This window comes from Leopardus geoffroyi, chromosome B1 (genome assembly GCF_018350155.1).
Source record: "Leopardus geoffroyi isolate Oge1 chromosome B1, O.geoffroyi_Oge1_pat1.0, whole genome shotgun sequence".
Lineage (NCBI taxonomy): Eukaryota > Metazoa > Chordata > Mammalia > Carnivora > Felidae > Leopardus > Leopardus geoffroyi.
Window position 1 is genome coordinate 6,605,136 of NC_059327.1, and position 19,985 is coordinate 6,625,120.

The 19,985-nt window shown below is 42.5% G+C and overlaps 1 protein-coding gene across 1 annotated transcript; it reads left to right on the forward strand.

Moving 5' to 3' along the window:
- Positions 1 to 5,356: 5,356 nt before the first annotated feature.
- LOC123583921 (zinc finger protein OZF-like) lies at positions 5,357 to 18,229 on the forward strand. The gene is made up of 6 exons (XM_045451128.1): positions 5,357 to 6,290; positions 8,122 to 8,248; positions 8,961 to 9,050; positions 15,671 to 15,858; positions 16,341 to 17,212; positions 17,258 to 18,229. Exons 1-6 carry the CDS (start codon positions 6,279 to 6,281, stop codon positions 17,466 to 17,468), a joined length of 1,500 nt encoding a protein of 499 aa, XP_045307084.1. The 5' UTR covers positions 5,357 to 6,278; the 3' UTR covers positions 17,469 to 18,229.
- Positions 18,230 to 19,985: the final 1,756 nt, after the last annotated feature.

Sequence of the window (19,985 nt, forward strand, 5' to 3'; positions counted from 1 at the left end):
GGGGCGCCTGGGTGGCTCAGTCAGTTGAGTTCTGGCTCCAGCTCAGGTCATGATCTCACCGCCTGTGTGTTCGAGCCCCTCTCGAGCTCTGTGCTGACAGCTTGGAGCTTGGAGTCTGCTTTGGATTCTTTGTCTCCCTCTCTCTTTCTTTGACCCTCCCCTGTTCATGCTCTGTGTCTCTCTGTCTCAAAAATAAACATTAAAAAAAATTTAAAAAAAGAGGCCAGTCTCTGAATGATAGCTGTGGCCCTCTCTTCAGCCCTTTACAGCTTGCCCCACCCAGCCGACTAGGAACAGGTCATCCAATTAGCTACAAACTTGAGATTCATTTAAAGGTCTTAGGGTGTGGTCACACTTCTTCAGAGAGACCACTCAGCTCAGCCTTCCTCCTCCCCCTCCCTTCCTTATTGGATAGACACACATTTCAGCAATTTCTCCTCCTCTCTCATTATCATTGTTCCATTTCTGGACAGATTGACTTGACAGTTTCCAACTTCAGATGAAATTCTTTCCGAGCATCCACTTTGCTTCCAGAGTAACATCAAGTGAGTCAAGGAATGTGGGACATTTAGGTTTCTGGAATGTGAAGGATCATTTTCCAAAGGGAGCTCAGGTATCGTGTTGGAAGACCTTTCTTGTCACCAGCCAGAATCTATGTGGGTCCACCAAATGTTTTTTTTTTTTTGGGAAGATTACTGTCCACGAAGACTTAGAAAACTTGCGGGTTGTGCAGAATGGCAGCTCCCAGTCTCCAAACTGCCTTCCAGTACTGCACCAGCCTATCCTGGACTTAGAAGATATCCAGAGCCTCAGGCTGGCCTAGGAAGCCTTTCTTGCACCTCCATGTTTACCTATGGTGGTTCCAGGGCTCCAGTTCAGATATAGGAGCTTTTGTGGACGTTCCCGTGGGCGGAGACACCATCTCCCTTCTTTCCAAGAAGGTGAGAGTGGTTGTGGGGCCCCGATTTGACTAAAAGAATTTTGTGGCAGTTCTGTTGGTCCAAGGACAACTTTCTGGGGCTTCTAGGCTGGCACAAGCAGCCGGCGGGCTGTAGAGGGGATATTAAATTTTATCAGAAGAAGTGTGCCAAGGATGCCCTTCCAGAGGCTTCCATGGCATCAAGCGTTGATCCCGCTTCTGGAGGCTGACTTGGAATATTTCAGGATGCTCCTCAGAAAAATAAATCCTATGTGGTATAGCAGGGATCGCTTTCCTGTGGAGAAACTCTGTTGAAGCTTGTATATTAACCACTACAAAAATAATTCACAGGAAGAAAAGTAATAATGAAGGTAATGATGAATGACAATAACACTCATGATAATGATCATAACCAGGGGATTATATTATTATGTTAATGATAATCATGAGCCTAAGGAGAGGGGAGATCAGAAGGGAGCTTTCCCTGAGTGGCATGGTAATGATAGCAGTTCTCATGGGGTAGTTGGAGTCAGCGCTCTAGATTTAACAATGAAATATGTGCCACAATAGAGAACCAAGCCAGGGGAGCGCTTGAGTCATCCTGTGTCAACCATGGAAGAACAGTCTTATGGGCAAATGTAGAGGGGCCTTGGTACAGCACCCTGAAAAACCACCTTTCAGGAGCGAGGACAGCTGGATGATAGGGTGTGCCTCCATGCCAGGAACGCAGGGGCTTAGTCCACACCCAGCTGGCGGGAGTACCACCAGGACAGAGATTTATCTCCCAGGGTTCTGTCAACCCTTGTATTCTAGCTGCTATCCCTGATATCTGTCCTTGCCAGACCCATAGATCTCAGACATCTAGATTTTCCTGTCTGGACCAGTTATTGTAGGGCATCATTCTTATTACTCTGTGATCTGCAGGGGTGACACGGGATGGTAGGAGCCATGAGCAGGCATCCTGGAGGACTTGAACTGTCAGCAGGGGTGGGGGTTGACTCAGCTGCCAAGAGCCACCTGCCTCAAGGCCCCCAGCCCCCAGAGTGACTGACCAGCAGTGAATGATGGAGGTGGGGAATACCTAGGTCTGGCCACTTTGTTTTAGTGGAGGCCAAGTATGAGGGCCCTGCTAGTTCTACAGCAACCTGTGCAGTCGGGCTGATGCTGTAAGGCTAGACTTCTCTCTCCTCAGCCTTTCCAGAGATGTTTCTCTCGAGATCACTCCCTAGTAAACACCCAGCACATTGAACTCTGTCCTGTCTGTTCTCTGAGAACCTAACCTGTGGCAACAGTAAAACGATTCCAGGGAAGAGAGGGCTTACACACAGAAGGGCTCCAAGTGTGCTGAAGTTGGAAATAACATAAATATCAACAATAGCCAAATTATGGAAGGAGCCCACATGTCCATCGACTGACAAATGGATAAAGAAGACGTGTATATATACAATGGAATACTACTCGGTGATGAAAAAGAATGGAATCTTGCCATTTGCAACAACGTGGATGGAACCAGAGTGCATTATGCTAAGTGAAATAAGTCATTTAGAGAAAGATAAGTATCCTATTATTTCACTTATATGTGGAATTTAAGAAACACAACAGATGAACATAGAGGAAGGGAAGGAAAAATAAGAAAAACAGAGAGAGGGAAACCCTAAGAGGCTTTCAAATACAGAGAACTGAGAGTTGCTGTCGTGGAGGTGGGTGGGTGTTGGGCTAGATGGGTGATGGGCCATAAGGAGTGCACTTGTTGGGATGAGCACTGGATGTTTTATGTAACTGATGAAGCACTAAATTCTACTCCTGAAATCATTATTACAATATATGTTAACTAACGTGGATTTAAATAAAATTCAAAAATTAAAAAAAAAAAAGAAAGGAAAATAACATAAAGACTGATGATATGCCTTGACATCCTTTTTGTTGATTAGAACGTTTGAATTGTCAGCAAGAAAGATGTCCATAAATTGATGGGGACAGAAAATCAGATTGGTGTGGGATAAGGAGAAAAGTCAGTTAGTGGATGCTTCCTCACCTTGGATTACAAGATGAGAGAGAGAAGCAGTTGGAAGTAAATGGAATCGGAAGTTTATTTTTGTTGTTGTTTGTTTTCTTCTTCAAATTTTTTAATGTTTATGTTTTGAGAGAGAGAGGCAGAAAGAGAGAGAGAGAGCATGCAAGCAGGGAAGGGCAGAGAGAGAGGGAGACAGGATCTGAAGCAGGCTCCAGGCTCTGAGCTGTTAGCACAGAGCCTGATGAGAGGCTCGAAACCACAAACTTCGAGATCATGACCTGAGCCGAAGTTGGACACTTAACTGACTGAGCCACCCAGGAGCCCTTGTTGTTCTTGTTCTTTTTTTTTTTTGTCTAATTGAAATTTCAGGCTGAATGATGCTACAAGTTGTTGAATTGCTCAGAGAATGGATGGAATTGAGAAGGAGTACTTTCAAATAAAGTGTATACGCTTTAAATTATAGCACAAAATTCATGACACAGCAGGAAAGAATCGGTACCAAACACAAGTGCAGGAATAAATTACCTGAGATTAAAAGTCATTCCTCTGCTGTCCTGAGGGAGGGGAGCGAAAGTGCAGGACAATGTTAAATCTAGTGGTTAAATTACCTGTTTCATTTGTGAGCTCGTTTATACACCATCTGAAGAATGTGAAAGGAGGGTCAGTGGAGACTGCATGGTAACGCCAGAGGTGGGACATGCTCTTCGGTGAGCACGGAAGAAGGAACTGGAGCGCGTGGCTTACCGGGACTGCCGGGCATTTTTGGAGAAAGAGACACAATGTCCTTAGATGCAATGGAACACTTACTGTATCCTCCGGTTTATTTCCTCTTGGAAATTTAGGGAGTTCTAAGCCAGAAGAGCTTATCTCTACAACTGTAAGCATTCCACTCAAATGTGTAAATCAACTGTGAATGACATGGAAACAAAATTATTTACTCTATTCCATTATGTAGTAACACTCTTGTTTATTTCCCCACTAACCAAGAAACAATGTCTAAAATTGTGTTCCCCATTTTCTTTGGATAATTAATAAATTGTTAATATGCTCTTGAAAGTATGTGGCCAGTGGCCAGCAGTCAAGGAATCATTTTTTAAAATTTTGTTTTTCAGTCCATATTCCCCCAGTTTTGTGTCTGTAGAGTCCCACTGTGTCTGATGCTGTGCTTCATTTCCAAGACATACCGTGTTTCTCGGTACACAGAATGCACTCCAAAGTACTTAGGAATGAGTCAAGGAATGAATGGATGCTCTAATAGCATTTCAAGGTGTCCTTATGTCTTGTCTCTCTGACTTGGTGTGAGGGCTGCAATTTTGTATGAGTGTGGAGAATCCAATCAAATCGAACAGGGTGTGTCCCACAGGCTGCAGCTGTTTAGGATCTAGTCAGTCAGGGTGTGACCCTGGAATGTTGTCCTTGAATAGGTTTACTAAGGGTTTTTCCCAGTATAAAAGGGAAGTCAACCAGGTATTTGTCTTGAGAAGAAACGGAGAAGTCTGGGACACTGGAAGAAGAGGAGAACAAGAGGAATCGGCTGCTTGCCTGTGGAACTCACTGCAGAATCTGCTTGGCCTCACCCTCTCTCCTCCAACTCTGGGTTCTGGTGAGTTCTCCACATAGTGACATGGGAGCTGGCCTCATCCCCTTAAAATTCTGTAGATACTATCTCTCTTTAGACATCTGTCTAAAATCATTTTTTTTAAAAATGTTTATTTATGTATTTATTTTGGGGTGGGGGGGTTGTGCAGAGAAAGAGGGAGAGAGATAATCCCAGACAGGCTTTTCACTCAGTGTAGAGCCTGACATGGGGCTCGATTCCATGAAACGCAAGATCATGACCTGCGCCAAAATCAAGAGTTAGACAGTCAAACGACTGAGCCACCCAGGCACCCCTAGACATCTGTCTAATCAAAGCAGCTTCTGATGATCTTTATATTTCATTGTGTCAACATTTAGGCCACCATTCTCACTCCCTGTTTCTATTTATGTCCCCTTCCCATATTGATCTTGAATCTACTTAATTATTTTAACCACCTACCCTAAGATCCTAGATCTTTGTTTTCCAACAAAACAACTACCAGCCATGTGTGACTATAAGCTGTAAAATCGTAAAATTAGGGGCACCTGGATGGCTCAGTCAGTTAAGCATCCGACTTCAGGTCATGATCTCATGGCTCGTGAGTTCGAGCCTGTTCAGATTCTGTGTCTCCCTCTCTTTCTGCCTCTTCCCCCCTCGCGCTCTGTCTCTCTCTCTCTCTCAAAATGAACAAACAAAGAAATATTAAAAAAAAAAGTCATAAAATTAAATAACTGACCTTCAGATCTCAGCAGCACTGGCAAGATTTCAAGTATCCTATAACCACTTGGTCTGGCAGTTACTGTATTGTACAATGCAGATATGGGGCATTTACTTTACCTTAGGAAGTTCTATTGGCACAGTGATCTACGTCTTATGTTTCTATAATTTTTCGTTGTAAATACTTCCTCTTCTGCTTTTCTGAATTAATTTCTTTCTATGGATTTCATCAAGTAATAAATAGACTTCAATTAGCATGGTTACTGTGGAGACTAAATAGGCAAATATATGTAAGTCTGAAAGGGCACAATCACATTTTATACAAGTTTGACTTTCTTTTTTTTCCCCGAACCTCAGGTGCAAATGGGTGAGTTAATGATCCCTTTGTTCATGATGCTTTTGCATTATTTCTCCACGAAATACATTCAGTTATTCTTGATGTCAGGGGGAAATTGGTTTATAAAAGTCCATGAATTGATTAACACCCTTGTAATCTTAGTTGCTTGATATCCAAGTCTAGGGGGGACCAGAGAGCAGGAGGGGACTGAGGCTTCAGAGAGCTGCCATGGATACTGGAGAACCATTGCTAGGGCATACAGCAAGAAAAACGAAATCTGAGAAATTCCGCAGTGTTCGTCTACAGGTGGAAAACAAACCCTATGTGTGTCATGAGTCCGGAAGCCCTCTGCTCTGGAATCAGGGAGGGAACTGAAGAATTCTGAATGCCATAGGCTACTGAATGCACACAATGCAATGTTTATCATGTTCTGATTTGTAAGAGATCTGTATTTTGACCTTTGTTTTCAGTCACAGCTATAATCTGACATTTGACCCTGGGATAGGAGTACCACTTACACCCTGTTCTTAGTGTGCACCACTTGTGGTTTGTTGGGCAAGGGGGTCACACCCAGGTGAAGGTCTGGGGGCAAATTGTGCACAGTACTGGATCTCATGGCTTCTTTCTCCATCCTCAGCTTTGCCTGCGTAGTGCTTGGACTGTCTGTGAGTGAGAACCCAGAGAAAGATACCTGGCAACTGACTTGTCGACAATGCAGGCACCGGTGAGTCGGGACTGCATCTTCCTGCTGAAATTACACCCTAGTGCCATATGATGGGCAGTGTTTCCTATTGGCATGCATGTTGCAAGCGGAATCGGGTGATGTTGAGGCATCTGTGCTCTAATTTCCCCAGCATTCTGGGATAGTTATTATCCATCAGGAACTTATCGATAATGAATTCCCTTCTTAGCATTATGCAAATTTATGAGATCTTCCATTAAGCTTGTGTATTTACAGAAGAGATAAGAGAAGTCTTCCTTCTCTCATCCAGCCCATGGCCCCAGTGACAAATAATTCACTCATTAACCATATTTTTGAATGGAAGAGGCTTAGGATGGTGGTGATTGAAAGTGCTAGAGAAGAGTGAGAAGAATATAGTCCTATAGGGAGGTGGGTGTTTCAGCATGTGACTATAATTAATCCGGTGTTACAAGACCTGGTGTGAGCCTTGTTCAGTGTTGAGAGGAACAGGAGAGAGGTTTAGAAAGACTGAAGAATCAGTTTATGGTTTTTTTCCCTCCATCTTATTGCATTGTATTCTATTGTACTTTCTCATACAATTATTGGAATTTACACTTCTGAAAAATTTTTAAAAATATAACTAAACCACCACTATCATGCTTGTCCCTAATCACACATTTTTACCTCTTAGTAATCAAACTTTTGTCCATATTTGACAATTGGAAAGAATTTGGAGGGAGGACTATTTTCTTAATTGCACTACACACACCGAAAGGAGAGAGAGTATGGTAGGTAGAATAAAATTAGGTTCCTGAATAAATTTCTGAAAAACTTGTTTGGATAGACCCAAACAAGTCATGAGGTTTCCGTTATCCTTTAGCATGGAGACAAGTAAAGATACAAGAGAAACAGTGATAACTGGTGTCTGAGGTCCCAGAGAAGATTGGGATTGGGAGTCCTCGTGGCCTAGGACTGGTCAGGGCAAGACTGTCCTCAGCACAGCCATCTCAGAGGACCCTGGCTCGTGCTGCTTGTGTTAGGAACACCTCAGTTCTGTAGCATGAAGAGAGCCATCTATGAATCTTGTTCAGTTCTGAGGAATGCTGACGATTCCTTCAAGCTTTTCTGACATTTTAGTGATCAATAATGTCTTATATTTAGTGCAGGGTTGCTAGACAGGAAACGTTCCCTACATATATGCCTTGGATCCTTCAACATTCATAACATGTGAATAAACCACTTTGTAGATGGGGGACAAGAAGTTCATATAGAGAATAAATTAAGCCAGTGATTATGGTTTAAAAGCAGCACACCATAGTTATTATTTGTCTTTTGATGAATCTGTAGAGTTACTTGAAATTAATAGGGAAGAGAGTTTTAGTTATGAATTTTTATGTTTACTTATTTTTTGAGAGAGAGAGAGAGAGAGAGAGAGAGAGAGAGAATCCCAAGAATTGCAGAGCCTGATGTGGGGCTTGATCTCATGACTGTGAGATAATGACCTGAGCTGAAATCAAGAATTGGTCACTTAACCGACTGAGCCACCCAGGTGCCCCTCAGGCAAATATTTTATAATCACCTGTCAGAAAGTTCTAATCATCAGGTTATTGAGACACATCCAGGTTATATGACATCACACTTCATGCGATTTTCTTTAATAAAGTATTATGAAGTCAGAGTGTGTAGATCTCTGTAAACATATCCAAAAGCCCCGCACTGACAGTGAACTGACGGGACCCCCCCAAAATATATATTGATCTTTCTACACACCCAGCTCCTCTACCTCCTTCCTCAGTGCTGTCATCTCAACCCTCCTACTCTGGACATCGGTAGGGAGTGCTCTGTCTAAGCCAGAATATCCATGATGTTTCAGGAATCAGTGACATTTGAAGATATAGCTGTAGACTTCACCAAGGAAGAGTGGGCCCTGCTGGACGCATCCCAGCGAAAGCTGTTCAGAGATGTGATGCTGGAAAGTATCAATCATCTGATCTTTCTGGGTGAGTCTGCCAACACGTATGTTTGCGTCCATCCATTCACTCATTGAGTAAATATCTAGAACAGCTCCCCATATCCCACTCCAAATGCTGCCCTGATTCTTTCATAACTCATAACTATGTGAAAGGAAGGTGTTTCTTCACCTTGTACTTTTTGGCATCACACTAGATTGCAATCTTGACCACAAGTTCATATCTTTCTTGGTACTCAGTCTCCAGCATTCAAAATGGAACTGGAAATTCACTGGATATTTTAATTCATAAACTGATTAAACATTTGAAAAATAATGACTGTTTCAGTCATTATGTGGAATAATGAGACCAGAGTTGTGAAAATAACATAATTTTGATTATTCTTGTGGCTCTTATATTTATTGGATGTGTTTGAAAATAATTTTTAACCCACTGTGGAGATATTGATTCTCTCCCATCTGGAGAAGACTGAGGATTCTGCATTCTTTCTCTGAACTTGTGGGCAGGTATCAGCATCTAGCATGTTCATTGTTTTTGCCTCCAGTCTGGATTTCCTCCTGGTCTGATGAAGGACCTTCAGTGTGGTTTCTTTTGAAGGTGTCATTACAGCTGACCTTCCATCATCTCTTCATTCGTCCTTGGTAAATCCTGCCCTGGACTTGGTTATAGCAAAGATTAATTTGCACAGAACTCAAAATCCATATACTTCCCATTCCTCCCACCACCCCCCCCCCCCCAAGAGAGAATAATAGCTGCAAAAGATCCTTCCGGTTGGAGCAAGAAGGAGAGATGCAGAGTGAAGGAACTGGGTTTCTCCAAGAGCACAGTCCAGGTGAGCAGCAGGGACCTGTGGGTCAGGAGGAGCAGGTGCCTACTGTGAATGTGTCCTTTAGAAATACCCACTGAAGATTCTGTCAAGTGAGTGATACTTTCTAAAACAAAAGTGAGGACACTGGGGCAAAATTCCTCATGTGGTTACAATCCTTGCATAAATCAATCACAATGCATGTGTCCTCTTCCCCCTGTCTTTCTCTTTAGAGAAAAGGATATTCATGCAATTACTGCAGTGAAACATTGGTGTAGCAGTCCTGATCCTCCTATTTCAAGATTTTTGCAACCATTTGCTGACCCAACATCTTTCCACCACTTTACGTCTTTCGCATAATCAATCCTCATTTTTTTCTTTCTTTTTTTATTAACATGAAATTTCTTGTCAGATTGGTTTCCATACAACATCCAGTGCTCATCCCAACAGGTGCCCTCCTCAATGGCCATCACCCACCCGCCCCCTCCCTCCCACCCCCTATCAACCCTCAGTTTGTTCTCAGTTTTTAACAGTCTCTTATGCTTTGGCTCCCTCCCTCTCTAACTTTTTTTTCCTTCCCCTCCCCCATGGTCTTCTGTTAAGTTTCTCAGGATCCACATAGGAGTGAAAACATATGGTATCTGTCTTTCTCTGTATGACTTATTTCACTTAGCATAACATTCTCCAGTTCCATCCACGTTGCTACAAAAGGCCAGATTTCATTCTTTCTCATTGTCACGTAGTATTCCATTGTGTATATAAACCACAATTTCTTTATCCATTCATCAGCTGATGGACATTTAGGCTCTTTCCATAATTTGGCTATTGTTGAGAGTGCTGCTATACACATTGGGGTACAAGTGCCCCTATGCATCAGTACTCCTGTATCCCTTAGGTAAATTCCTAGCAGTGCTATTGCTGGGTCATAAGGTAGATCTATTTTTTAATTTTTTGAGGAACCTCCACACTGCTTTCCAGAGTGGCTGCACCAGTTTGCATTCCCACCAACAGTGAAAGAGGCTTCCCGTTTCTCCACATCCTCGCCAGCATCTATAGTCTCCTGATTTGTTCATTTTAGCCACTCTGACTGGCGTCAGGTGGTATCTGAGTGTGGTTTTGATTTGTATTTCCCTGACGAGGAGCGACGTTGAGCATCTTTTCATGTGCCTGTTGGCCATCCGGATGTCTTCTTTAGAGAAGTATCTATTCATGTTTTCTGCCCATTTCTTCACTGGATTATTTGCTTTTCAGGTGTGGAGTTTGGTGAGTTCCTTATAGATTTTGGATACTAGTCCTTTGTCTGATATGTCATTTGTAAATATCTTTTCCCATTCCGTCGATTGCCTTTAAGTTTTGTTGATTGTTTCCTTTGCAGTGAAGAAGATTTTTATCTTCATGAGGTCCCAATAGTTCATTTTTGCTTTTAATTCTCTTGACTTTGAGGATGTGTCAAGTAAGAAATTGCTGTGGCTGAGGTCAGAGATGTTTTTTCCTGCTTTCTTCTCCAGGGTTTTGATGGTTTCCTGACTCACATTCAGGTCCTTTATCCATTTTGAGTTTATTTTTGTGAATGGTGTAAGATAGTGGTCTAGTTTCATCCTTCTGCATGTTGCTGTGCAGTTCTCCCAGCACCATTTTTTTTTAAATTTTTTTTTTCTCTTTTTTTTTTTTTTTTTTTTTTTTAATTTTTTTTTTCAACGTTTATTTATTTTTGGGACAGAGAGAGACAGAGCATGAACGGGGGAGGGGCAGAGAGAGAGGGAGACACAGAATCGGAAACAGGCTCCAGGCTCTGAGCCATCAGCCCAGAGCCTGACGCGGGGCTCGAACTCACGGACCGCGAGATCGTGACCTGGCTGAAGTCGGATGCTCAACCGACTGTACCACCCAGGCGCCCCACCCAGCACCATTTTTTAAAGAGACTGTCTTTTTCCATTGGATATTCTTTCCTGCTTTGTCAAAGATGAGTTGGCCATGTGTTTGTGGGTCCAATTCTGGAGTCTCTATTCTATTCCATTGGTCTATGTGTCTGTTTTTGTGCCAATACCATGCTATCTTGATGACTACAGCTTTGTAATAGAGGCTAAAGTCTGGGATTGTGATGCCTCCTGCTTTGGTCTTCTTCCTCAATATTACTTTGGCTATTTGGGGTCTTTAGTGGTTCCATACAAATTTTAGAATTGCTTGTTCTAGCTTCGAGAAGAATGCTGGTGCAATTTTTATTGGGATTACATTGAATGTGTAGATAGCTTTGGGTAGTATTGACATTTTGACAATATTTATTCTTCCAATCCATGAGCATGGAATGTTTTTCCATTTCTTTATATCTTCTTCAATTTTCTTCATAAGCTTTCTATAGTTTTCAGCATACATATCTTTTACATCTTTGGTTAGATTTATTCCTAGGTATTTTATGCTTCTTGGCGCAATTGTGAGTGGGACCAGTTTCTTTTTCTGTTGCTTCATTATTAGTATATAAGAATGCAACCGATTTCTGTACATTGATTTTGTATCCTGCAACTTCGCTGAATTCATGTATCAGTTCTAGCAGACTTTTGGTGGAGTCTATCCAATTTTCCATGCATAATATCATGTCATCTGCAAAAAGTGAAAGCTTGACTTCACCTTTGCCAATTTGGATGCCTTTGATTTCCTTCTGTTGTCTGATTGCTGATGCTAGCACTTCCAACACTATGTTAAACAACAGTGGTGAGAGTGGACATCACTGTCGTGTCCCTGATCTCAGGGAAAAAGCTCTCAGTTTTTCCCCATTGAGGATGATATTAGCTGTGGGCTTTTAACAAATGGATTTTATGATGTTTAAGTATGTTTCTTCTATCCTGACTTTATTGAGGGTTTTTATTAAGAAAGGATGCTGAATTTTGTCAAATGCTTTTTCTGCATCAATTGACAGGATCATATGGTTCTTTTCTTTTATTAATGTGATGTATCACATTGATTGATTTGCAAATGTTGAACCAGCCCTGCATCCCAGGAATGAATCCCACTTGATCATGGTGAATAATTCTTTTTATATGCTGTTGAATTCGATTTGCTAGTATCTTATTGAGAATTTTTGCATCCATATTCATCAGGGATATTGGCCTGTAGTTCTCTTTTTTTGCTGAGTCTCTGTCTGGTTTAGGAATCAAAGTAATGCTAGCTTCATAGAATGAGTCTGGAAGTTTTCCTTCCCTTTCTGGTTTTTGGAACAGCTTGAGAAGGATAGGTATTATCTCTGCTTTAAACGTCTGGTAGAATTCCCCAGGGAAGCCATCTGGTCCTGGACTCTTATTTGTTGGGAGATTCTTGATAACTGATTCAATTTCTTCACTGGTAATGGGTCTGTTCAAGTTTTCTATTTTTTCCTGTTTGAGTTTTGAAAGTGTGTGAGTGCTTAGGAGTTTGTCCATTTCTTCCAGGTTGTCCAGTTTGTTGGCATATATTTTTTTATAGTATTCCCTGATAATTGTTTGTATTTCTGAGGGATTGGTTGTAATAACTCCATGTTCACTCATGATTTATCTATTTGGGTCATCTCCCTTTTCTTTTTGAGAAGCCTGGCTAGAGGTTTATCAATTTTGTTTATTTTTTCAAAAAACCAACTCTTGGTTTCATTGATATGCTCTACAGTTTTTTTTAGATTCTATGTTGTTTATTTCTGCTCTGATCTTTATTATTTCTCTTCTTCTGCTGGATTTGGGGTGTCTTTGCTGTTCTGCTTCTAGTTCCTTTAGGTGCGCTGTTAGACTTTGTATTTGGGATTTTTCTTGTTCCTTGAGATAGGCCTGTATTGCAATGTATTTTCCTCTCAGGACTGCCTTCGCTGCGTCCCAAAGCGTTTGGATTGTTGCAGTTTCATTTTCACTTGTTTCAATATATTTTTTAATTTCTTCTCTAATTGCCTGGTTGGCCCATTCATTCTTTAGTAGGGGTTCTTTAACCTCCATGCTTTTGGAGGTTTTCCAGACTTTTTCCTGTGGTTGATTTCAAGTTTCATAGCATTGTGGTCTGAAAGTGTACATGGTATGATCTCAATTTTTTTATAATTATGAAGGGCTGTTTTGTGACCCAGTATGTGATCTATCTTGGAGAATGTTCCATGTGCACTTGAGAAGAAAGTATATTCTGTTGCTTTGGGATGCAGAGTTCTAAATATATCAGTCAAGTCCATCTGATCCAGTGTATCATTCAGGGCCCTTGTTTCTTTATTGATCCTGTGTCTAGATGATATATCCATTGTTATAAGTGGAGTATTAAAGTCCCCTGCAATTACCACATTCTTAGCTTACGATTGTTTTATATATTTGGGGGCTCCCGTATTCGGCACATAGACATTTATGATTGTTATCTCTTCCTGATGGATAATCCCCATAATTATTATATAAAGCCCTTCTTCATCTCTTGTTATAGCCTTTAATTTAAAGTCTAGTTTGTCTGATATAAGTATGGCTACTCCCGCTTTCTTTTGATTTCCAGTAGCATGATAGAGGGTTCTCCATCCCCTCACTTTCCATCTGAAGGTGTCCTCAGGTCTAAAATGAGTCTCTTATAGACAGCAAATAGATGGGTCTTGTTTTTTTTTTTTTATCCATTCTGATACCCTATGTCTTTTGGTTGGCACATTTATTCCATTTACATTCAGTGTTATTATTGAAAGATATGGGTTTAGAGTCATTGTGATGTCTATAGGTTTCATGCTTGTAGTGATGTCTCTGGTAGTTTGCGGTCCTTGCAACATTTCACTCACAGAATCCCCCTTAGGATCTCTTGTAGGGCTGGTTTAGTGATGAATTCCATCAGTTTTTGTTTGGGAAGACCTTTATCTCTCCTTCTATTCTGAATGACAGACTTGCTGGATAAAGGATTCTTGGCTGCTTTTTTTTTTCTATGCAGCACATTGGAGATTTCCTGCCACTCCTTTCTGGCCTGCCAAGTTTCAGTAGATAGGTCTTCCACTAGTCTTATGGGTCTCCCTTTGTAGGTTAGAGCTTGTTTATCCCGCTGCTTTCAGAATTGTCTCTTTATCCTTGTATTTTTCCAGTTTCACTATGATATGTCGTGCAGAAGATCTATTCAAGTTTCGTCTGAAGGGAGTTCTCTGTGCCTCTTGGATTTCAATGCCTTTTTCCTCCCCCAGATCAGGGAAGTTCTCAGCTATGGTTTGTTCAAGTACACCTTCAGCCCCTTTCTCTCTCTCTTCCTCCTCTGGAGTTCCTATTATACGGATATTGTTCCATTTGATTGCATCACTTAGTTCTCTAATTCTCCCCTCTTACTCCTGAATTTTTTTATCTCTCTTTTCTCAACTTCCTCTTTTTCCATAATTTTATATTCTAATTCACCTATTCTCTCCTCTGCCTCTTCAATCTGTGCTGTGGTCGCCTCCATTTTATTTTGCACCTCATTTATAGCATTTTAGCTCCTCATGACTATTTTTTAGTCCCTTGACCTCTGTAGCAATAGATTCTCTGCTGTCGTCTATGCTGTTTTCAAGCCCAGTGATTAATTTTATGACTATTATTCTAATTCTCATTCTGTTATATTGCTTAAATCGGTTTTGATAAATTTGTTAGCTGTTGCTACTTCCTGGAGTTTCTTTAGAGGAGAGTTCTTCCGTTTCATCATTTTGGGTAGTCCCTGCAGTGGCTCCAAACTGCAGGGCACTTCTGTGCTGTCCTGAGTAACTTGTGTTGGTGGGCAGGGCCACAGTCAGACCTGATGTCTGCTCTCAGCCCACCACTGGGGCCACAGTCAGACTGGCATGTACCTTATCTTCCCTTCTCCCAGGGGCAGGACTCACTGTGGAGTGGTGTGGCCCCTGTCTGGGCTATTTGCACACTGCCAGGCTTATGGTGCTTCTTCAATGGGATCTGGCGTATTAGCCAGGGTGGATGATCTGCAAGGTGCACAGGGGCGGGAGGGGCAGGCTTAGCTCGCTTTGCCATTGGTGGTCCCCTTTGGGAGGAGCCCTGCAGCACCAGGAGGGAGGCAGAGCCATCAGAGGGATGGATCCACAGAAGCACAGCTTTGGGCGTTTGCGTGGTGTAAGCAAGTTCGGTGACAGGAACTGGTTCCCTTTGGGATTTCAGCTGGGGGATGGGAGAGGGAGATGGCCCTGGCCAGTGCCTTTGTTTCCCACCGATCTGAGCTCTGTCTTCCTGGGCTCAACAACTCTCCCTCCAGGTGTCCTCTTGCCCTCCCCACTCTCCGAGCAGAGCTGTTGACTTTTAACCTTCCAGATGTTAAGTCCCACTGGCTGTCAGAACTCACTCTGTCTGGCCCCTCTGCTTTTGCAAGCCAGACTCGGGGGCTCTGCCTTGCTGGGCGAGCTGCCCCTTCACTGCCCCATCTCCCTCCCACAGGTCCGTGTAGTGCCCACCACCTCTCTGCCCTTCCTACCCTCTTCCGTGGTCCTCTTGTCCATGCTTGGCTCTGGAGAGTGCATTTTTCTAGTCTTCTGGTGGTTTTCTGGGTTATTTAGGCAGATGTGGGTGGAATCTGAGTGATCAGCAGGACGCAGTGAGCCCAGTGTCCTCCTATGCTGCCATCTTCCTAATTTTCCCAATCCTCATTTTTTTTCTAACTGACAATGAACTTTAAAATGTTTCTATGACCTAGAGTATTCGTTTGGCACACTTTCCCAGCTGAGTGCCAATTTCTGAAAGATACTCACCTGGACTTTGGTGATTTTCTACATTTTTATTCCACTAATGCCATTCTAACAATTTATATTTTTTCAATTATTCTAGACATGGGAAGTCTCCGCAAAAAACAAGAAATGATATTAACACGACATATCCACAAGAAGGGCATGGCCCTGACTGTGCCAAAGGTAAGTTTCATGGGGATAGTCCCTAGACATCCAAACTAAAGGCCTAAAGGTAATGAGATAAGTTGATAATTGAGCACAATTGCCTGAATGTAATTAAGTTAGGATTAAGCTCTTTCCGGGCAAAACGTTTTGGGTAGTTTTAAATCAGTGAAGAAATTAACATGAGTTCAAATGAATGAATAATAACCTGAGATCTAAAAAAAAAAAGAGGGAAAGAGACAATTGCATAAACATTGCTTATTACCTCATATTTGAAATATATATACTCTTCAAGGTTAATCTGATAACTCTGAGGTTGGGATACTAAAAAAGAGAAAATAATAGTGCCTACAGGGGAGTAGAAACATGTGTATGCAACTAACATTGAAAATATTTTAGTAGGATGCTATTATTATTTGCTACTCTAGAATTTATAGGTAGAAAAATAAATGTATGCATGTATGTGGGCAAAACATTAACCAACTTTTGTCTTCTACCCAAAGCGTAAATCTCTTGCTCCAGAGAATCCCGTTGAATGCACTGATTTGGGTGATGCATTTACTCAGAGATCTGCATTGACTCAACATTTGTTAATTCACCTCAGGAGGAAACGTTACGTCAGCAAACAGTGTCGAAAATCACTTAGTGAACAATCATCCTTTACTCGACATAACCAAATTCACACACAAGGCAAATTATATAAATGTCATGTGTGTGGGAAAGCCTTTAGTAATTGCTTTTGCCTTAGGAGACATGAGATGATTCACACTGGAGAGAAACCATTTAAATGCCATCTTTGTGGGAAAGGCTTTGTGCAAAGCTCTGACCTTAGGAACCACAACCAAACACACACAGGGGAGAGGCCATATGAATGCCACGTGTGTGGGAAAGCTTTTCGTCAGAATTCGTACCTGAGACAGCATGAGAATATTCACACAAGAAAGAAATCATACGAATGCCATCTGTGTAAGAAGGCTTTCAGTCACAGATCCTACCTTAGAAAACACGAGAGAATTCATTCTGGAGAAAAATGTTTCCAATGTCATGAATGTAAGAAAACGTTTAGTCAGAGCTCTGGCCTTAGCCAGCACAAGAGAATCCACACTGGAGATAAACCACATGTGTGTCTTCTGTGTGGGAAAGCCTTCATTCAAGGTTCAGAACTCAGACGGCACGAGAGAACACACACAGGGGAGAAGCCATATGAATGTCACCAGTGTGGGAATGCCTTCAGTCAATATTCTAACCTTCGACGACACAAGAGAACGCACACTGGAGAGCAACCATATGCATGTCAGCTATGTGGGAAAGCCTTCAGACATTATTCTTCCCTTAGACGACATGAGGGAACCCATCCCCGTGGAGAAAATCATGAGTGCCCTCAGTAAGTTTTCCGACATGTGACGACACGGTTTTACAGATGCAATGAATGTGGAAGAAGTGTCAGTCACAGCTTTCACAGTGACACTCACCACAGGATGCACATATGGAAGAAACGGCCTGCAGTCAATATGGGAGATGCTTCGATCCTCATGCTCCTCCCTCAAGAAATGTATTTGCATTTGGAAGTGAATTCATATGTATGCCGTCCACATGGCAAAGCCTTTAGTCACTGGGCTGACCTCAGATAACACAGCAGAACTTATGCTGTAAGTATAATGACACAGATGTTTCCAGCAAAGCGCTCAACTTGAAAGATACTAGAGCACTTACCGGGAATTCTTGTCAAGCATGAGCAAACTCCACACGGGAGAACCCTTTGGTCTGTAATCACTGCGAAAGAATATTTAGCTAAATACCTGGTGTGGTGAGCGTAAGAAAAGTCCGTGAAGGAATAAACACTAAGGATGTAAGAGGATGAAGCCTCTGAGGAATACCAAACACTTCTTGCAGATAATTCAGGCCTGAGAAGTTATTCAATGTAAAATCGTGGGAAATCCTTTATTCAAAGAACAACTCTTGCGGCACATGTGAAGATTCTGACTGTACGAAACACTCGCAGGGTCACGAGTGAAGAGGAGTCTTCAGTGTCCCTTATTTCTTAGTCAACAGTAAGGTTCTCACACTGAGAAGATAGCAGTCCTGAAATCAGAGTAAACTTCAGCCAGATTTTGTATCAGAAAAAAGAGTGTGTGCATGGGTGTGTGTGTGTGTGTGTGTGCGCGCGCACGCGTGAGTGGTGGTATTGCTACATATGAAAGTGTCCTTTAGTACTTGGCAAGTCATCGAGACTTTGAGAAAATACCTGTTTGTGGAAAATGTGGCATGGACTATAGGAGAGTGACATGGTCTGGCAAGATCGAATGTAGGATTTTGTAAGAAGTTAAACGTTTACTGTCGATCAGCACTTGCAAATCTTGAAACAATAAAACCTGTTGCTAAAGAAGTGAAATGTTGGTGTTCTAGTTTTCTCTGTGTGGTTGTAAACAGATTCAGTTCTGCACTCCTCGGTATGTGGGTGAGAGGATCAGCAAGACTCCCCCCACCTCCCCCTTCGCCAACAGCTCCTTCCACACAGATCAGCTCCACTCTTTTCAACTTGCCTCCGACACCATCTGTCTCCCTTCAAGCCCTGGTGGTGGCATAGTTGTGATCTTTGGCCCCACTTTCCTGGTTTCTTGGTGTCATGACCCTGGTCAGGCAAGGTCATGGAGGCACTCACTGTCAAGGACATCTAGTCCAAAATTTGGTGACCCTTCACCCTGTGTCTCTGCTACTGGAAGCAACCTGGTGCCAGAGAGATGGCAGTTGTGCCCTCCAAGCCCCCAGAAAGCTCTGCGGATTTTGTCCCCACGCTTCTCAATTGAGCTAAGTAGAAACAAGAGTTAATGCCATGACCACAGTCTACATCTTCTTAAGGTAATTCCTGATTCATGCATGCTCCAGTCACCTTAGATAAAGCCATAGCTGTTCGCCACCCCATCCCACAGACCAGAAAATAGGGCTCCAGTAGGATAAAATCCCTCAACCTATGAGCTGCCACATAAGCTGTTTGTTTTTTTTTTTTTTAATAATGAATGTAATGTACTTCTCCCCTAGAAAATTAAGCATTATCACGAAGGGGATGTCCCTGCTTTGTCTCCAAGGCTTAGAAATATTGTCCTTTGACCAACACCAATACTGAACCTAAACATCAAGGGGAAATACTCCAAGGAGCTCCACTGGGCTGGCCTGTGCTCTTGCCATTCCAGCTCCATCCCAAAAACATGGGCCTGAGACCAAATAAATGAGCACATTCCTGATTGAAACTGATATATCATTAAAAGAAATCTCCACCAGCGATTCTATGGTCGAGGTAGGGTACAAACATGTCAACTCATGTGCAAGGGTGATGAGCAACCGACTGTATCATCTGCCTCAGGGAAAGCATGCTCCATCCACACGTTGTAGTTGAATTGAACTTGAATTCTGAGCAACCACCTTATTTGAGACCTATCTGGTACCTCATCCAGGAATCACCATCCCTGTCCCCTGGTCTGTGTGTCACCAGGAGGGAAGGGATAGGTCCTGGTTCCACCTGGGGGGTGGGGTCTGTGCTAGTGTTGGGACACCTATGATGGATGCACACACCCCCATGTCCCAGTGGGATTTATCCATGCCCACATGGATGCGTGCTGGGGAGTCATACTGAGATTAAGGGACTTCAGTATAGGGCTGATCACATACAATTATATGATCACAGTGGGCCATACTCACACAAGATTTGTTTGAGTGGCACACGGACAGCCTGACCAAGTGGAGAGGTCCCTCATGGATGATATCTTCCAGTGGCCACAGTGTGGGGCCACTACCTAGGAAGCTAGGATGGCAAAGAAACTCCCCAGAGGAGAGGGGTTGGAGAAGGTGCTTACCTGTGGAGATGATGTCTCTCAACAGCAATATAGGGAGTCTCTGAGCCAGAGAATTATGAATGAATGACAGGAGCTTGGAGACACTGATAGTCATGGTTTATCTTATTTCCTGCTAGTAGACGTTAGGTGGGGATTCATGGGGTATGCACAGAAGATATAGCCACACTAAAAACGGCTTAAAATCTACAAATTTGGGCTATGTTTAGAGCAAGTCAGTGTGTAAAAATTTGAATTTGGCAACAAGGGCTTTTGAGCTAAAGGGTTCTGTCCCCTGTCAATAAATAAACAACATAGGCC

Bases quoted from the DNA above. Each gene is read 5' to 3' on its own strand.
- LOC123583921 (XM_045451128.1), top strand. The intron at 8,249-8,960 runs GTGAGTCTGCCA...CCCCCCCAAGAG, and splicing joins CAATCATCTGATCTTTCTGG to AGAATAATAGCTGCAAAAGA. The intron at 17,213-17,257 runs GTGCCCTCAGTA...ACGGTTTTACAG, and splicing joins CCCCGTGGAGAAAATCATGA to ATGCAATGAATGTGGAAGAA.